Source organism: Lutjanus erythropterus, chromosome 2 (assembly GCF_056507025.1).
Source record: "Lutjanus erythropterus isolate fLutEry1 chromosome 2, fLutEry1.hap2, whole genome shotgun sequence".
Lineage (NCBI taxonomy): Eukaryota > Metazoa > Chordata > Actinopteri > Lutjaniformes > Lutjanidae > Lutjanus > Lutjanus erythropterus.
Window position 1 is genome coordinate 24,217,619 of NC_139318.1, and position 20,323 is coordinate 24,237,941.

The 20,323-nt window shown below is 40.1% G+C and overlaps 1 protein-coding gene across 2 annotated transcripts in view; it reads right to left on the reverse strand.

Annotated features, from left to right (window-relative positions):
• srgap3 (SLIT-ROBO Rho GTPase activating protein 3) overlaps positions 1-20,323 on the reverse strand; it is an 84,662-nt gene that overhangs the window by 12,051 nt on the left and 52,288 nt on the right. Inside the window, exons 6-16 of one of the 2 annotated variants that reach the window (XM_084733757.1) lie at positions 17,390-17,518; positions 12,816-13,037; positions 11,998-12,099; positions 10,997-11,194; positions 10,670-10,754; positions 7,084-7,111; positions 5,033-5,063; positions 3,485-3,545; positions 2,769-2,846; positions 1,066-1,200; positions 400-505 (exon numbers count right to left, since the gene is read on the reverse strand). In XM_084733757.1, coding sequence (XP_084589883.1) covers positions 400-505; positions 1,066-1,200; positions 2,769-2,846; positions 3,485-3,545; positions 5,033-5,063; positions 7,084-7,111; positions 10,670-10,754; positions 10,997-11,194; positions 11,998-12,099; positions 12,816-13,037; positions 17,390-17,518 — 1,175 coding nt within the window. Of the gene's footprint in view, positions 1-399; positions 506-1,065; positions 1,201-2,768; positions 2,847-3,484; positions 3,546-5,032; positions 5,064-5,546; positions 5,650-7,083; positions 7,112-10,669; positions 10,755-10,996; positions 11,195-11,997; positions 12,100-12,815; positions 13,038-17,389; positions 17,519-20,323 lie in introns of both variants that reach the window. The other variant, XM_084733748.1, reaches the window with a different exon arrangement.

The window sequence follows — 20,323 nt, forward strand, 5'->3', positions numbered from 1 at the left end:
CACAGCTGGAACTGATCCAACAATGAAGGGGGTACAGAGCAGCCGAATAAAAACCAGGGCTATGAAATCAAACTCTTTGTTCTGCAGGCAACCCAGTAAAAGGAACATTAATAACATCCATTTTAAGAGGACAGGTATACTACCACAGTGAGGCATGAGTTTCCGAACCCGTAAATAATTTCTAAAACACTGCAGACAGATGTGGCAATAAATAGAAGCTTGTTTTATTTCGCTATATTTTTGGTACTCCTCTTTTCACCTGACTGTTGCTAGTCTGCGTTTGTTCAGCATGGACTTTTCCCAGTCTTAAAACGAATAAACCAACACCGGTTTGATTTATATCCCCACAAGTAGACAATAACAAAACATGATTGCTGAAGAAAGAGAATGCAAACTCACTGATTGAGAAAAGCAAACAGGTATCTCATGACGATTATGATGGTGCGAGGAAGTGTCACAACAATCTGCTGGATGTGATGCGCTCTCTCAGCTCCAGACTCCAGCTCTGAAGCACAGAGGACAAGGATAGAAAGATGTAACAACAGTGATTTACACTGCAATAAACCAGAGACAAATATAGCTTTTAAACTTTTATATACATGGGCACTGATCCTGCAACAACACTGTCCACTAAAATATAATTTAAACCATGTCCTAGCAAGGAAAATTGATCAAAGTGGGCAAAAGCAAATGGCAGAGGAGATTCTGAAGGCTGTTATTTGACACTTTAATAGATGACCCCTCCTGCCTTTCACCAGACCCCTAAGGCACACAGAGTGATCAAACTATTACTGTAGAAACAGCAGGGAAATGGTTCTGTGGTGAACACGCACAAGGCAGACTGATGTGGCCCACGCTCTCCTCTTCCTACTGGCTTTCTGTTAAATATCAGGCAGAGAGCCCCGGTGTTAAGATTGCTTCCATGTGCTGCACTGCATGCCTTTCTCCTCTTCAGTAAAGCTGAGTCTCTAACAAACTGCAAGGTGTGTTTTCTCTTTTCTTATTTGACCGGCCCAATCACGGCTGTGATGGCTTTTGAGTATTTTTCTGCTGTGCGTGACTCACTGATGGTGGAGATAAAGTCCAGGAAGCGTTCCTTCGGGAAGAGGGGGTTCTCCAGTCCTCTGAAGTACAGCTTCAGCACCCCTGCCACTGAGTTGATATCATGCTCATTCTGGTCATCGATCAAGGGATCTTCACCTGATTAACAAGAATATTCGTGTTTTCAGTGGTGACATTTAATGTATTGAAAAATGTGGTTTATTCTCTTTAAGTACACTCTTAGAAACAAGGTATCCGAAAGGTTCTTCTTGAAAGGCTGAGGTTCTACCCAGACTATTCGTTTTTGAAGAACCGTTTTCCAAAGAAAGGGGCTGCATCTGAAATCCCCTACTAACATACTATTTAGTATGCTAAAACAGAAAGTAAGATTTATTAATATGTCCAAAACTTCAGACTGAAATCATTAGTACGTGAGGTACATACTATTTCCGAGGAAATATTACAGTATGGAATATATCCCATAATGCAATGCAGTAGTGACAATGAGAACAATATAATAGACAAAGGCAGAAAGCAATCAAGCCAACATTAATATAGCTTTAATTTAAATGTAAGCGCCGTTTTATTTTGCTAGGCATAATATATTTTTTAAAATTAGTTCATTGTTGACATGGGTTACCATGGTTACACATCTTGAACCAGCAAGGAGATTCACAGGAAGTGACGTTATATGTGTTGAGCAGCATGTCCAAAAATAATGAGACAACTGTTCATGTACACAAAAGCCCGATGAATGATAGTACACATTTTAGGTATGCAGTGCATAGTATGTGTATTTGGGAACAGCAAGGGTTCTTTAACGGTTCCATTAACTGTTTTCATCCAAAGAACCCATTTTCAAGAAAAAGTTTTTTGTACCTTAACATAAAAAGGTTCTTGATAAATTCCTTGGAATATAAAAGAGTTCTCAGTAGAACCCCCAGAGTAGGCTCTAGATAAAACCCTTGAAATATAAAAGGGTTCTCAGAAGAACTCCCTGGGTTGGTTCAGAATAAAACCTTTGGAATACAAAAGGGTTCTCAGAAGAATCCACTGGATGGGCTCTAGATGAAACCCTTGGACTGTTGGTAAAATCCCCTAGGTGGGTTCTAGATAACACCCTTGGAATATAAAAGGGCTTTTGTTAGAACTCCCTGGGTGAGTTCTTGTTCTGGATAGAACCCCCAGAGAGGGTTCTGGGTAGAACCACTACACCATAAAAGGGTTCTCTGTAGAAATCTCTGATAAGGGCCCTTTTCCATCAAATTAACTCTGGTTCTTGAATCAGTTCCACTCAAGATTGTTGGAACCTTGGTGCTAACTGGTGAACCAGCCTGCATTTCCACCAGTGGTGAGTGGAACCATTGTATTCAAGAATGTTATCAAAAGAGGGCACTGCAGAACAACCTGTTGAATATGACACACCCACCTGGGCTCCTATAGAAAACTTTTTTGCTGTATTTTGGTGCCATTTGGAAACCAACTTTTAAGGTTCAGAACCAATTGATAGAATTTATGGTTTAAATGCTCAGAATTGTTCAAAATTAGGTGCTTGAACTGCAACAGGATGATTCCATATTGGTGCAAAAGGCCTATGAAAGGGTTCTAAGGAACCAAAAAGGAACGAAAAAGGGCTCTCCTTCATGATTCTAGTTACCACCTTTATTTCTAAGAATGTGTTTGTGACATGAAAAAGAGGACTATAATGCCATCTGTCTTTGACTCACCTCTTTCAAATGAGTTTTTAATATCGTTGACTTCCACCTGTGATCCTGGCACGCGAAATATGCCCTGCTGCTGCAAGCCTGAAAGAAATACAACAAAGAATTTGGAGATTTGTAGAGTTGCGCTACAGCTACCATTATCTCCAAACCCCAGTGCCAGCTTCATGAAAGCCCACTGGAAACACATAACACAGAGCAGGAAATGTAATCTAGTAATAAAAGGGAGATGCGTATTTTTCCATGAGAGGGCCCCTCAGTGAGGCTGCAGCATATGGTTCCAGTTAGAGGGCTCCTAATCAGTTTTCTGGAGTTTCATTAGGTCCAGATCCAGGGGAAAGGCCTGCAGGCTACAGCAATGAGCTGAAGACAGATGTGAAGGTAGACAGGGAGGAGTTATAAAGAGAGTCGGAGGGAGGGAGGGGTGGCTGAACTGACTAAACAAAGACCAATGGGACTTTCAAAACTCTCTGTGTGTGATCTATTGTTATGAGCTTGTCAAATCACTGGCAGGCAGCTGAGCACCTCAGAGACAGAGGTGGAGAGCAGAACAGGTCACTCTCGGTACCTGCAGCTATTTGTGGAAATAGATTGCCTCGTCCAATAGCTGCTGTCACTTCTTATATGGGTTAACGGACTTTTCAAAGGACTTCATAGTTTGCTTTCTTTTTCTGCCCTTTCACTCAGAAGTAGTTGTCACAGAAACATGATGCCACACTTACCATATAGATTGATGTATCTGATACAGCTTTCAACAACAAGTGGGATCGGTTGTCCTGAATCCTGAAAATAAATTATGTGAAATAGAGAAGGAGAAATAATGGCAAAATGTAATATATGGTTAAAAGAGAGAGTAAAATATATTTTGTGTAACTTTTATACAGTACCACCATCTTAATAAAATATTAAGCAACAAACAGAGGTGTGGACTCGAGTCATACTCAAGTCACAGCTTAAATTACTTTATCCTCAACTTGAAAAAATCAAATCATTTTTAACTTGACTTGGACTTTAACACAAATGATTTGTGGCTTCACCTGGATTTGAACCTTTTGACTTAACAATAAGATAGTTAGTGAGCTAATGCTTAGCTAACGTCAACTTTGATGCACAATAAATAAATGCTGCTGATAGGGGTCTCTTGCTCACATTAAAACAATAACAGAAGATGTAGCTTGATTACATTGTGGAAAGGTGCAAGATGGGGTTGTTTTCTTAACTTTTAAAAAAAGACCATGAAAATCTATCTGACATGACACAGAAATAACTTTAAAAGACAAGGTCATATTAAAGTTTACATCTACCAGCCTCTTTCTTCACTGTCTGATGTGTCTGACGTATCCTGTGTTTTCCCATAAGTTATAGTAACAGCAACTAGCCAGCAACAGCTAGCAGGAAACACATTATTACGTTGAATAAATTATTATTATTATTATTGTTGTTATTATTATTATTATTATTATTATTATTATTATTATTATTTATTACTTTTAAAGTTTTTTTTCTGCATTTGATGGAAACATTTAGGATAATAAGTACACAACATAACAAAATGTATAACATAGCATTTAACAGACATTTAAATGTGGAAATGTTACATATTGTAGCCTTAACAGCTAAGTACTTTATTACATTGACTAATTTAAGACTCAGAAATCATGGGATTTGTCAGTATTTCATAGAATGCAATACAGTCATAGAATATGTAATATGTTGCTGTGGAAATAAAGCTTTCATTGAAGGAGGAAAATTGCATTTGTTATTGTTTTGTATAACCAAGGCTTTTTAATTGATCGTTGAGGTTACCAGTGATCGATTGGGGAAAGTGCTTACAATTTGCATCCTACTTGGGACTTGTATGCAAAGACTTGAGGCTTACTTGTGACTTGCAAAACCATGACTTGGTCCCACCTCTGGTATTAATTATACAGTATTTTCCTTCCATTACATACAAATAATAAATCCCCTGTTCTAGTTCATGTTAATTAAAGATATGCAAGACAGGAGAAGACGAATGCTTCGTTTCACCACAACAAAATCTAATGCCTCATAAACATCATGATGCCTCATAAACATTTATTAAGCAAACCTCATGAGCAGTGCAAAACAAACAAAAACACACAATGTACTGTGATTAATAGCCTGATGTCACAGAATGCAAACAGCAGCATGCAAATGTAGCCTGAGCAGTAGCCAACATATGTCTACTATTAGTCTAAAGGTTTTAGTACCCTTGTGCCCTGACCTATACTCTCTAACAACAGAGGTACCTGGATGCGGGTACGGGCATTCCTTCTTCCTCTGGGACAGAAAGCAGCAAGGCATAGAGTAGCAGAGGAAGAGAGGGCAGAGAAGCACAAAGTTAGAGAAGCTCAGATGACAAATGACCCCTCTGGAGGTTAAAGAAAGCTAAGAAGAGGGACTGGCAATAGGAAAGCTACAGAGATGCAGTCAAGGGTTGGGTGCAGTGCTGTCTCCTGCCTCACAGTCGTCTTAAAGAGTGACTGGATTTAGAAATAAAGCCAGAGACGGTAAATTGTTCTGGAGGGGAATAAAGAGACAGCTGACTGCCGCTCTGTCTGCCCCGGCAGAGCCACAGTAGGGAGGAGGAGGAGGATTAGAGGTTAAACAGAGTCGTTATATCATGATCAAGGGCAGCTGGAAGAGGAAGGAACAGAAGGCCAAAGTGAGGAAGAGAATGAGAGCGAAGGCTCTACAAATGCCTTCCCCTCCTGCTCCACAAGGGCCGCTCAGTCATACACCACCACCATCACCACAGGGTACCTTGATGAAGGTCTCCATATTGCCGTTAAACAGCTTATGGTTATATGTGGAGCGAGGCCTAGGCTTCCGCATTTTCTGTGGTTTAGGGGGAAGGGTGGGGGGCCTGGGAAGTGATGGACAAAGGGAACAAAAACACCAAATTCTGTGAAAACTGCAGAACCAAACATGGAGGATCAAAAAAAAACATACCTAAAACCTAAAATAGAGCAACTTAAAAATCTTATGTTTAAGAAAATTTATGGAAAGAGAGCAGAATCTTTTAGAAGTTTAAAAAGAAAAATCCAAAGTGAGATATATTATGAAAGATCTTTTATCATTAAAGTCTGTCATTTAATTACTAATCAGGGATTGGGGGTATAAGACTCTAGGTCTGGATCTCCAACAAAACACTTCTTGACTTATTAAAAACAAAGCACAGGTTCATAAACCTTATTACCATGGCTGATAAAATCAGGCCCGCCAGTTGATATGTCATGCTGTCAGACAGAAAGCATTAAATGGTTTGTTCAGATTTTTTTGAAGCGAACCTGTATGAGGTACTTATCCATAGTCAGTGTGTTACCTTCTGTATTATTATTGCATAAAACTCATAGATTGAGGCAGCAGTAGATCAGTAACTCTCATGTTCTGCAAAAAAAAAAAAAATCACTGTTTTTGCCAAAGGATTCTGGTGGCTTTGCAGAGAGCAATATTTGGTTTATGAAATGGTCCTTTCATGACAGGAAAATCCGTCTGACAACAAGTTAAAGTGGTGAAAATATTATATGTGTCTAGATATAATATAAGTGTCTAGAATATATTTTACCGTTGACTCTGTCCATGGAAGTACATTTCCAACACCGATACTCCTGCTGTTCCTCCAAACCAACTGCCATCTACTTCAGGTAACACACTGACTATAGGATAAATACCTCACACAATCCCCATTCAAAAAGTTCCAAACTACCGCCCCAAACATATCATACATCAATGTTGCAATTCATAATTATTATAATTCCTTACTGAAAATACAGTACAGTGTTTCTTATGTCATTCTATGAAAATACTGTAAATGTTTGTATCAACATTGAAATCATGCATGCATATGTAACATACTCTCACAATCACATGGGAATGTGCGAGCATAACTTATTTTGACAAGTTCAGTGAGATGCAGCTGAAAATTATTTTAATATTCATGAGGGATACCACAACAGCAATATATTGTGCCTGCAAGCTGATGTGTTATTTTTGGAAAGGACAATAGCAACTGAAACATCACGATCAATTCATGCCAATTTTATTAGATTTAACATTAATTTTATGTCTAAATAAAATACTGGGTATTGTTTAGACACTGATTGACATTCGTGGCCTGCAATATTTGAAAGGCCATGCAATGCAATCAAATGTATATATACACATTTTTATGATAAATGATTAATGTTTTGTGTCATTTTTTAAAAAATAATTATTTACATATCATTTAAGAATCTAATAAACTGGTATAAACAGGTGCTTCATGGCTGAACAACAGGAATCTCAAAGGACATCATACCTTGTAGTTCCACACTCGGCCCTTTCCCCTGTGGAGAAAACAAAACACAACAGGGACATGTTACATCTTTGTGGTACATATTATACAGACTCCAGTGACCGCCATCACTGAGGGGTTTGATGAGAGACAACACGACTATTGAGACAGCGATGAATGGAGCAGTGCTAACACCATTCACTGGACAAAGCCATTCAGCAGTTGTCGCTGAAACCTCAGGGGAGCCAGAGGACCCTGTGGGGTTATAGACCTCCTCTCAGTGTAAAGAAAAGGGGGTGGCTGCTGCAGTATGTATATGTTGGGGAAGGAGGGGTCCATCGGTGGTGACACTGAGCAATGTCTGTGCTGGTTCACTGAGCCTTTTGTTGTAGGTTTTCAATGACACACGCACATGTTTTAGACGTATACACTGAGCATTTCTGGCTCTGCAGCAGCAGGGCCTGCCCTACAAACACAGTTTCCTGTGAGTAGCTGACTGAGTAGTTGAGTGATAAAGTTAAACCTTTTGCTAACAGCCAAAAAACTCCTCAAACACAACATGGTGAAATAACAGCATGTATCTGATCCACCAACCAGTAACCTTTTTTAGTTAGATCATCTCCCACTGAAATAGCACAGGTTTAGTTAGCTGAGGCTGGTTGAGGCGACAAAATCTAAAATAATAATACAGTTTATCGTTATAGATTATATTGATGTCGAATTAACAAGAAGACTGTCGACATATGATGCTTTTTATCCTGTGTTTCTAAAGTTATGTATTTATGCAGACACTTAAGAAATTATTAAGAACCACTAGAGAAAGCTGTATCCAATATCCAATATCCAACATCATAGACAATAGCATTGACAACCCCTGTAAAAAATTGGCCAAATTTTAGCACATTGACCATACATGGTCAAGCCATTTACTAGGATTTCTTACAGAAAACACAGCCATTAAACTCAGCTATACAAAACACATCTTTAAAAGAGAATAAAACAGCTAAGTCACTGAATTTTACTTGCTGAAGTCACAGTGTGTCTTTGTCTGCTAGTGACCGGATTATCACCTGGAGGGGAGTCACTGTACTATAAAAAGCAACAATGGCACCAAAGCATTCCAACATTATTTCTTCACTCCACCTAACAATGGACAGAAAGAGCAAAGGCTAACCCATTTCTCAACACATCATTCTGGCAGATGGGACAAGGTCTCTGGAGCATTCATGTGAAGAAACAACAGCACATTTCCCAGACATCATTCCTCTGAGTGAAAACCCCGTCTACCTCTGTCCAACCAACCTCAAAATTACACCCAGTTTCTCAAGCAGAGCAAAGAAAGTTGACCTTGATTTTTCCCTAATTTCTTATCCAAAAGTGCCAGAGTCCCTTAGTGACAGAAAGACATGTCTTCTATGGACATAAAAGGTGACAAGTACAAATCAAACTCACTGAACAAGGGAATTGGTGACTCCTTATCTGGGAAGCAATGGGTTGGCAGATATTCTCACACCATCTTGTCTGGCGCCAATGCTTGACATTATGTTTTTATTAATACATGCAGCAAGATGTAAACGCCATGTGGCACTCACCAGCCTCATCTTGCTCCCTCTGTCATGCTCGCAAAACAACCATGCACATACACAACAATGCTCTTTTGGGTGTGAAGCAACAAACTAATGAGCATAACGTACCCCCTGATTGATCACCTGAATAATTAAACATGGGTGGTACCTGGAGACGCCATATGCCATGTTCATAGACTCTCTCAGCTGCTCCACCGTGGACATACAAACAGATCTGTCCAGGGATTGACCCGAACTATAATGTCTGTGTTTATTAGTAGAAAAGCCTCTATTTTCCACAGAGTTCAGAGGGAATCATCATTAAGGACTTCTTGGGCAAAACAAATGATTAAATCAGACTTTAATTAATGAATAAATGACTCCAAGGTGTGAAATCTGGAAATATGCATGTGTGTTGCAAGGCCTCAGCTGTCTGCATCTGACGCCCTTTTCTATTAGGTGAACCTCTGATGCAGGAGCAGCTGCAGGAATGGGCCTGGGTCTGGTCCTGCTGATTGATTGGGCGTAAACTGTTCACGGCTGAGGTGACAAGGGGACCCCTGGGGAAGGGAGGGGCCGAGGGAAGCCTTTCCCTCACAGCCTGGAAATGGAAACCCTCCCTGCGGCTAAACCATATAGAGACTAACTGGATAACGGAGATAAGTAGAAAGGGGAATGGATACCTCAAAGTAGATGTGGTCTGCTTTTGGTGTGATAGCTTTCCATTTGAATTTTAACTCAGTTTTCCTTATTTTTTTTTCCTGCTTCCCTAAAAAAAATCAATGATCAATGTCTTTGAATCCTTGTATAGCTTATTCCCTGCTGCTTATTAGATAAGACCCACACCCTGTAATCCTGAGAGTGTTGATTTTACAGAGCTTTGGTGGGATTCTGTGGGTCACAATGACAGGACAAAACACTAGGTGAGGCACAAGCTATTAAAGGGACAGTTCACCCCAAAATCAAAAATACACATTTCTCTTTCCAGAAATCAAGACCTGGTTGCTCAAGATAATCCACAGACCTTGTTGTGAGCAGTTTCATGTGGAAACTGTTTTCTGTGTAACTACACCGCCCACCACATCACTTGGCAAGTGACACCAAAACGACAGATCACGGTTTCATCCAGCCTCTACATACGTAGTATGTCCCTACAAATGTCACAATTGTGATGCATCATTAGTGATGTTGATTACTGCAACATTACAGTTACAACATTATCATGAGTTACACTGCTGCTATGTTGTCGAAACATTACAATTTAAAAGGTATTCTATGGTGTTTTCTGTTATCTGTTCAATGTGCTCTGAATGATATTTCCTGTACTTTATTTAATAATGTTGCCGCAATGTTGCGAAAACATCACAACACCTTGTAAAAGTTGTGGAAATGCTGGTTCAATACAATGTTGATGTTTAAAATAACGTGCGGGCGACGACACTGTGGAAATTCACTTGGTAGGTTGCCACAGCGTATGTCTTGTATTGCAACTATGTTCCTGCAGTGACTTTGTATTAGTAGGGAATTGCAATCCTGGTGCTGGTGGCCCACCAGGCCCAAGCTGACCCCCTGCCAGACCTGAGCATCTGAGATTTAAACTAAAACTTGTTTTACAAGTAGTGAACTTCTTTAAGGAATGACTCAATACTTTGGCTGTGAGCATTAGTGAGCTAAGTATGGAGGTATTTTATGTTTTTATTTTGTTGTTTTTTTAGATTTGAAAACTGGTCACCATTCACTTCCATTGTTTGCGAGATGTTACAGTGCTGCTCAGTGTTGTGTGAACTAAAAAACTAAACCCAACCTTCAGCTGACATGAGGGTGAGTAAATAACGACTGAAATGTTATTTTTGGGTGAACTATTCCTTTAAGGTGGACTGTCATTTCAGGTGGACGAGGGCTATTTGAGTTTTGCTCAGCACTCTGCCCCAGTTCACCCTCCACCTGGTCTCACAACTTTTCTGTTAGAAACTCTCTGGAGAGAATATTTTGTTTAGGGTTGAACTGTCCCTTTAAAAGACATATGAAGCGAAAAGACTCCTTACCTTCACCCAGCGTCTGCTTCAGTAGGTCATGCTTGGCCTGCAGCTTAATGATGAGGTTACTGCCATTCAGGTACTCCTTGAATTTCTAGGCAGACAGATGAAGTGAGTGAGCAGCGGCACTAATCCAGTGTAACATGAGCCCAGTCAAACAATTGAGCGTCGCTCAAATCAGCATAAATCCAATCTGTTCTAGTTTTAATTTAATTTCTCTTTTCAGATCATGTGGAAACAATGACTGATGGCTTGATTTTGAAAAGCAGTTCATAGCAGGGCAGCAGACATTACCAGTTCTGACCGACAGACAGATGAAAATCGACATGAACTCACTGAAAAGTAGAACATTTCAGTCTCTTGTTGGTTTGCCCTTCTTTTGGCTACATTCAGCTTGCTCATGTAGGACTCAGAGGCCACAGACTTAATGGATTCAGTGGAGCGGCTGTGTTGGAAGGCATCCGACACGTCAAAGTCCTCTACCGTCAGCATGTCCTGCAGCGTTTGCATGGTGGCATCCAAGGTCTTTCTCACCTGCACAGATGGGGGAATATAGAACAGAAAGAAGATGACAAATGAAGCCACATATCTTACTCAGTCTTGCTCACATTTTCCTCTTTGTCAGAGTAAAGGCTATTTTTTTCCAAGCTTTGATGGAGCCAAAGTAACTGATGACATTTTCAAGGGCAAGACTGAGTGATTTACAACAGTATAAATATTGATATCAAAGACAAAGTGACCCTTGAACAATAAATGACCTTGAATTACACTGAAATGATGCCGAGCAGCATCCAGATGTCAGTCCAGAGCAACCCGCAGGTCATTCATACATCAGACAAAGACATGAAAATGAAGAGAGTCTGGCAAAGCTACAAATTGTACGTGAAATTACTGAAGGAGGCTTTTTGTCTCGGGCTGAGATTGATAAAGCTCATTTCCAGTAATGGCATGGCTCGTCCATTATCCTCCAGAGCACAAGACATGCGGAGACAGGGAAGAGGCAGAGCCATTGGCACAGGAGAGTCTATCAGTCGTCGCTTATTATCACCTCCATTTGCACCTTTGTGTCTGTCGCTCTTAATAAGACAGTCCTCTCTTCATCACACTATAGACAATTTCTATATAGCTTAATAAGAAACACAACATTGGCGCTGTGACAATCTAAATATATGCTCGACTCCCACAGAGCAAGGGTCACTGAAGGGTAATTGCAATGAGAACAGATGGTGATGTGGCCCTCCCACTTGACTCTGGGGAAAATGAAGACAGGGTTTTTTTTTGGTGGGGGGGGTTGAAGATGGTGGCTGGACAGACACAGAGCCATCACAAATCCTCACCTCCTCATTCTCAATCTTTAGAGTAGCTAAGCGAGACTGCAGTTGATGGTAGCGCATCAGGAGTTCAGTCTGGACAGGCTGCTGGGCGCTCACCTGGCACACCTGAGGTGGAGGAGGAGGAGGAGGAGGAAGAGGAGGAAGAGGAGGAGACATGGGTAAAAACAGAAAACAACATCCTAAAGAGTTTACATTGGAAAAACACATTCTTGAGAGTTAATGCACAGTATGTCATTTCTGCTGTGAGGTGTCTCTCAGTCAAAACAGTAAGTAAGTGAATTTGATGCTGTTGTGAAGTAGCGTGGGATCATAGGAATTCTTATTGTCACTGTTTAACAGCCATCATTGTGAATGAAACTCTGTCTGACATGACTCAGGTAGATATCACAGGAGAGGTATTGTATTAAAGTTTCATTCATGTTATGTTTAGTCATGTTCTGTACTGTCTTTCCCCAGAAGTTATAGCAACACGCAACCAAATAAACCGTTACACTGAATAAGTTTGAACATGGTTTGAAACGTGGAATAATGTACGAAGGCGCAACACCGTGGGTGGGCCTAACGGGCCTGGGCATGAGCAACTGCACAATTGGTACATCCCATATGACTGGGAGAACAAATATTTTCTCAACTTTTAATTTTACTTATTAAAATGAAAAAGGTCACCACTGTAAGGTCTAAAAACTATTTTACTGTGCCTGAATGTGAGTACACAACTCAACAAAATATAACAGATCTAGTCATGCTTAGACATTTACATTTTATACATTTCAATAATAAATAATTCTTGTGTGTGCACTGCAGCATTTAAAGCCTCTAACCTCATCTCCCATGTGTGGCAGGTACTCAAAGCGCATTGGAGGGCAGAACACCTGGTTATGCATATCCATGATCTTGTGCTTGTCACTGCGGGAGTCCAGGTTGTCCACTGCATTCTCTATGATGTCTAGTCCCTCATGGCGTGAAGTCTCTAAGTTGTACTCAGCAGACAAGTAGGTTCTGAAGGTGCGTGCCAAGCTAGCATGGTAGCCCAGGTCACAGCACTGTGGACATAAAATAAATTATAAATAACCAAGAAAACACTTATATACACATATTTTTTTTTTAAAAAATGACAGTAGACTGAATAGCAAAAATGAAAATGATGAAAAATGTTTGTGTGCTCAACATAAATAAATAAATAAACATATAAACAAACAAACTGTTTCATCTCTGGAGTACAATTCTGCGTCACTGCAGAAACATGGAAAGTTACACCTCTGGAAACTAGCAAAAAATAGCAAAAGTTTTTCATCCCTTGTTAAATTGCTTTTAAATTTCATAAGTAAATTTAAAAGTAAATACACAATTGTGAAATGCCGCACTATTGACGAGCCAGCCTCAGGGGGTTGGCAGGCAAACACAATGTTCATGTTTTTTCTTTTTTACCCTCACTTCATTGTGTGTTCAGTGAATGAATCAATGCTTTAAAAACTGCACAAAATTACTCCACTTATAGAGGAAGAAACAAAAAACAAACAAAAGAACAGCACTAATACAGCATGCTATTCATCCAGCCTGAGTAACTGCAGGGGAAATTTCGTCACCACCGCTACAGCCCAAAATATAAACTAACATGAAGTTATAAGTGAATGTGGAAACGTGTGACAGTGCAAACTTCTATTTAAAAGTCTGTTGGTTTGAGCACCTTCCCTCATGTTCAAACCACTTTAATGAACTAAATCCCAAATTACATCCTGCTACAGGTTACCTTTCAAAAATAGAAGCAAGTTCACAGAATTACAGGAGCTAGCACAGTAGGACACCAGGGATAATTACAGAGCCTTATTGCACACGGAGCTGTATGAAGTAACCTAATTAAGCAGGCTGGTAGTGAGGAGGTTTAGAGGGAGCTTGAGGCAACTGACAGCTCTGTGATTCACTAAGTAAATGCTCTTCAGCGCTCTTTAGCACTGAGGAAGTAGTCTCTCAACTTTGGTGCACAAGCCCCATCGCACCGCTCAGTCAAAGCGGCTCAGCAGACGAAAGACTAAAGGGAGCAAATTAGCCTCTTTTTAAACAAACTGTGTAGAAACATATTCATATCTGCAGCAGCAGCAGCCTGGAGGAACAGATAATCGATGAGAGAACATTAGACACACTCTTTAATCCAAATACTGTTGACCACTTTGTTTTTTTTATTCCCGTCTTTCTCATTTGAGCTGTACAAAAAATATTGTAAGTGGCAAGTAGAGGATATCAACATTTGCAAGCGTTTCCCATTTATTTCATGTCATTCATTTAACTTTGAATATCATGTTTGCATAGGTTACATTTTTTCTTTTCTTTTTTTATTCAATTTAATTAATTCTTTATAGTCGTTTTGAGCTTATTCTCTAAGTACAAGCTTTGTATTTTATCATGCTGACACCAATCAACCTCCTACATCACAGCATTCATCAGTTCTGGGCAGTGCAGCGGCCAGAATTAAACTCAACATGTTGTTCAGAATTACACTTCAACAGTTTAAAGTCACTGACGCTGACCGAGCTGGCTTCTTGCTGTGTGAACGTCTGGTTTGAGGAGTGGTGTGGAGTTACTCTGACATGACAAACAGACCCCTTTTTCCTCCTCTGCCCCGCTTGTGGCAGTCGAACCAGTCATGCTCACAATCCCATTCCCTGCAGCTCAGCGGGATTCGGTGTGACACGGTCCTTTCAGTTTCAAGACAGTGGATCTATAAAAGCCGCCCAGCAAAGAGGCAGGGATAGATGGCCAAGAATCTGCTTCTCAGTATGTCCAGCTACAACCGTTATCACTCTGAATATAGCGGAGACAAACTGAAGATAATATTTCAACTGCAGCAGACCTTTTTCACAGCAGCCTTTTTGACATGAAATAGTAGAATAAACCCAGGTGATACCAAAGATACTAATTAAGGCTCTGTTCCATTCAGAGTCACACTGCTGCTTCTGAGCATGTTGGCTCACTGAAAAGGCTCTGCTACACTAACTGGAACAGGCCCTTAATTAGAGTCATTGGTCACACCCATTTCCCCTGCTATTTCATATCAATATGGCTATCAAAAGGTCTTTTGTTTAAATATGCCAGTAATGTTTAGTGTATTACAGAAATATCTTTGAGATCATATATTATCATACCTGACCTGGAAAATGTGCATCTATCACTGTGACTAATGTCATGCCGTATGGTGGTATGGCCTCAAGCAAAAATATGACAATCAGGCCATTAGCACACAGAAAAGAGGGGAAACAGGCATATTGAAGGGCTGACATGTTAATCTCAGTGATAGAAATCTATATGCCATATTTAAGGATTTTTTAAGCTAGGGATGCTCCCTAATAGTCAATTAAAGCACTACTTGGTGACTAGAATCTTAGTTGACCAAATTTTAGGCACAGGACAAAAGTCTCTGGCTTGTTGCAACACAGACCTTCTCTCTTGTAACATTATAGACATCAGCACACTGTTGCTAACTGTGCTGTGGCTCCCATTAGCTAGTTAGCTCAGTTAGCAGTCCTATTAGACTGGGACACAACCTCAGAGACAGACGGAGGCCAGTTTGACAAATTTACAGTGGCTCCATCCACGACTCTGAATCTGAGGACACGGCAGGTGCAGGAGGCATGGAGCAGTTGAGGAGTGAGTTTGTAGCAAGTTAGTTTGTAAGTCGACATCATCCATTGTGTAGATAAATCTATGAGTATTTGTTTTTGTGATGTTGGAAGTTAAATATACCCATATTTTGAACATGGGACTCGTGAGATTATACTGTGTGGAAATAAATGAACAAAATGTTCAGTCTCCTTGCTGGTTGTTCTGACACAGGAACAATCAGTGACGCTTTTGCGAGTCGACTTGGAAAATCTTTCCTCAGGAGTAGCCCTCCATTAAGTCCATATTCACTGCCACTTGTCACATAAAATCTGTGACAAAGGCCCCTGTAAAAAGTACAATGGTTTTCACTCATCAACTGTAAATGACAAAACAAAATGATTGAACACAGTATTCAAAGTTGTAAAGCAAGAAAAAAATCAAGAAACAAAATATAATTTTGAAAAGACATACCGTGATACCTAATCTGCAAAGCATGGACTAAAATAACTCCAGTACATCAGTTGATTAGTTGAAATCCAAAACCTTCAATGAAGATCGAATAAAAACTCTAAAGAAAATAATTTTCTGGCTTAAAATGGAGAACATAAACCAGAGTGGTGTTGGCTTTGTATTGGCTGTGTGTGTGTGTGTGTGTGTGTGTGTGTGTGTGTGTGTGTGTGTGTGTGTGTGTGTGTGTGTGTGTGTGTGTCATGGTGGAGCTGGTAGAAAATAGCAAAATGGACAATGAAATGTCAAATAACAATGAATAGAAAGCTGTACATGTGCTTATCTAAAAGCAGTCGATCCAGAATGTTTCTGGTGATCTCCTCTAAAACGGCCAATAAAGGCTTCTTCATCTTAGCGATCATCTGTTTGCCTGCAGGGTGACTGGTAGCAGGTCACCGGCGGCTGAGAGCCCATGCCAACCACATTAACCGCATTCATGCCTGCATAAACACAGCCTCTGCTCACCAGCTGACTTTGACCGACTTCCAGCTATTAGCGGTTTGCTAAACAAAGTCATCCTTTTAAACTCTGGTAAGCGGACTTTCCAGCAGTGCCACTGCCTCAAAATTTGAATAAAAGTGACATCATATTAAAGTGTTAGATGTAGGTTTTCTGGACATACAAAAAAAGGGATTATTGTTGGTGGTAATGAAGGGAATGTCCTACACTGAGCTTGTAATAACAGCTTCTTCAGTCAGTGTGAGAAAGACTGTTTCCTCTATTCTGACCCAATGAAAGGAGAGACAACAGAGGGACAGACAATAGACAAAAGAGGGAGACTGAGTGTGTGTCTTGGGTCGTGTTTTTTTTACTTGGTGACAGTTATGGGCAGACGATCACAAGGACATGCTGTGTTTGTCCCAGCAAAGCTCCCTAAAGCAGCATTAACAAAAACAAATGACTGAGGACGAGATCGAGGAAGAAAAGAGCGGGAGTCTGAGCACAAGTCATTCTGTCAACACTTACGGAGTCCCTTGAAATCATCAGTCAAAAACAACCTTCTGTCGCTGCATGACACTACAGATCGCTGAGCTAATATTCATGTCAGCAGCAGTCAGTCATCAGCATATCAGTGTTAAGTTTGTTATGCAGGCATTAATAATGAAAAAATGATGGCAAATACATTTATTGGGGCCAACGGAGCAGCTTGAAAACAAACAGCTAACAGGCTGAGAGTGAATGAGACACAGGAACAGATGGTGAGAAAAGCGACAGTGCTGCAGAGTTAAATCAACATCAGAAATCCCAGCTGAGAGATGTAAACAAACACATGTGCCTAGTGCATACTTACATCAATCATATCAGAGACGTCATGGATGTAATATTTTGCCACAACTGCATTTGTTGCCGCCAGGTTCAACAAATAGTCGTTCCGGGCTTTTGTGCATTTCAGCTTATTCTCTGAGTACTTGGCTTGCCTCTGGGGAGGAGAGAAGAGACAGAGCAGATGAGGGGAAAAACCATCAGTGCAGGAAATCAAGCATCGGGGAGGGGTTGAGTGTGTGCTCAGCCAGAGCAGCTCTGGGACCGTCAGACAGGTAGAGACGGCGAGGAAAGTTCGGAGAAACAGGCTCTAGAGAAACTGCCTCTGGATAGTGACGTGTTAACAGCCACAGCCAGGCTTCGATTTAGTCATTATTCTGTCCCTCAACACTTGAGTAGCAGAGGCTGCAGAATGTGGATGCTGGCAAAGAGGCACTTAAAAAGGCTCTGGCTTTGGTGAGTTGTGTAGTTTTAAAATGTGCTTAGTTTATATATATAAGTGTTCCACAGCTTAGTGAAATGTAGCATTAACGGAAGAGTTTAGCATTTTGGGGAATACGTTACATGAGAAGACCGATACCACTCTCAGTATTTCTAATATTTATGCTAAGCTAAACTAACAAGCTGCTGCATATTCTCTCCAGCAAGAAACTGAATAAGTGAATTTCCCAAGAGGTTGGACTTTTCATTTAAAATACAGTTTTAAAAGTGTATATGCAGACTGTACCTCATAATTCTTAATATCTTTGTGCTCAGTTATACGAGTTTAACTTGCATTGTTGGCCATCTGTGGCCCTGTATCTCCAGTGTGAATTTAGACAAATACGTGCAATTGTGCTGAAGAAAATAAATAGAACAAGAGCATTTTCTATTACGTGACATTTGTACTGAATAAACACAACAAATTGATTTTACAAAATCATGCTCAACAGTATTGACAAAGTATTTTCACTTCAACAACACAATGATTCAGTCATGACCCAGAAAAACATCACCACCGTTTGAAATACAACAAAGGCATCATAATTCTAAAGCAGAGACATTTCGCTCATTATGTTTGTTTGTACATTTCTCTATACATGGACATTTTACTTCCAATTTCACAAAGCCATTATGATGCAAATTACAGAAGTGGTTAGAGGAAAAAAGAGATTAACTTTTACTTCCTTCTCCTCCTCTTCCAACCTGTTTGCAGGCAGAGTAATGAGACAAAAAGCTTAGAAACAAGACGAGCGGGGAAAAAGAAGAAATATATTCACTGCCACGCTGCTGCCATGTTATAAATAGTTTTCAGCTCTCAAGCCAAGCAGCATCTCTGAGGAAAGCAGCCCGAGGAGGGAGAAACACTGTCGTCCTGACAGCCTTTTGATTTCCTGCACCTGAGAGATAATGGGAGTTTCATTTGCATGAAGAAATTCCAGAATAAAACTCTAGAATAAGAAATGCATGGGAGTGTCTTAAAGTACAGTGTGCTCTAGAGACTAGCAGCCCTACACCGCTGGCAGAGAAGACTATACACAAACGAGAAATCTGCATACGATGGAAAAGAGCAGGGTTATTGGCTGGGAGCAGTGCTGCTTGCTCAGTGTATATCTGGCTGCAGACCTACAGTAAACCCCTGAGAGTCTCTGACATTATATTACTGTCTGCTGCTGCTCTATCCCACTCTCACTCTCTCCAACAAATTGAGCTGGTTCTCTATTTTCACAATGAGACTCTTCTAACCGCCTTGTTCAGCACTGAGGAGAAGCTGCTCAACCTGCAATAAACTGAGGGGTTTTTTTTTTGGTCACTTGGGGCAAAAGAAACCATCTGCTAACAGAATACTTACATGTTATCATATTTTAAGCTGCCATGGTCAAATTGTTAACAAACTTTACACATCCAGCAGACATGCAGCAACATTAACATTCATTTGGAGTCTAATTTCGGAACACCTGGCAAGTTCAATATTCACTTTCATTTTAGCTCTCTTCTTGGTCCTTACTAAGTCCTGAGGGTAATTTCTGCTAAATGTGTTACTTTGGTTCTGGGCAGGTTGTGTACAGTTGGTTTATCAAAACAACTGCCTGCTGTGACCAGATGACTGGGGGTGTCATGATTTCACAAAATCCACAATTTGATTTGACTTTTGAGTTTGAGGTCACAATTTGATTTCATTTTTTGACTTTAATATATATATATATATATTTAGCACTAACGTTTATGCCATTTACAGACTGACAGACAGATTTACAGACCGGCCTGATTTGTAAAGATCAACAGATTATCAGTTTCACAACCTCACAACTATCATTGACATTTTCAAAATCTTCATTAAAATATGCTTTATGGTGTCAAGTGGATGGTAAGTATAGGGCACAGGATTCCTGTGGGGTGGAAGTTAATTTCACTTTTCATCATGGGACTTGGACAGGACGAGAAAAAAGTCAACAGGAGTGGGAATCATAGTAACAGTAGGTCAGTTTTTTTTATATTTAAAACTGTGCATAATGTGTGTGGACTATGGATTGCTGAGAACAGGATGGGATAGGAACATTTCTTCTGGGAGAGGGATGGGAAAGGGTTTTTTTTTTATTCTGTCATGGTGTCATGGGATTGGGATGGGACTACTTTTGTGGGATCTTTGTTTTGTTTCTTTGGACGCTGTAAGTAGACAGGATGGAGAAAAAAACAGTGAGAATTATCGATCCTGCTTTTGATTTTGATTACTGAAATTGAAAGCTCATTTAGATCAATTTTTGATTTAATACTGATATTGTGACAGCTCTACAAAATGATAGTATGACAGTGTTGAAAGTGCTCGAAAACCAAAACAATGAGCTAAAAAAAATGTTATAACGCTTTGTGGGCTCTTCACTATGAACGACCCCTTTGACACTGTGCATAGTAATTAATGCAATGTTATTATAAAAATACTGGTTATAGCAGCTTTAAATGCCCCAGCTGGCTTAAATAACCA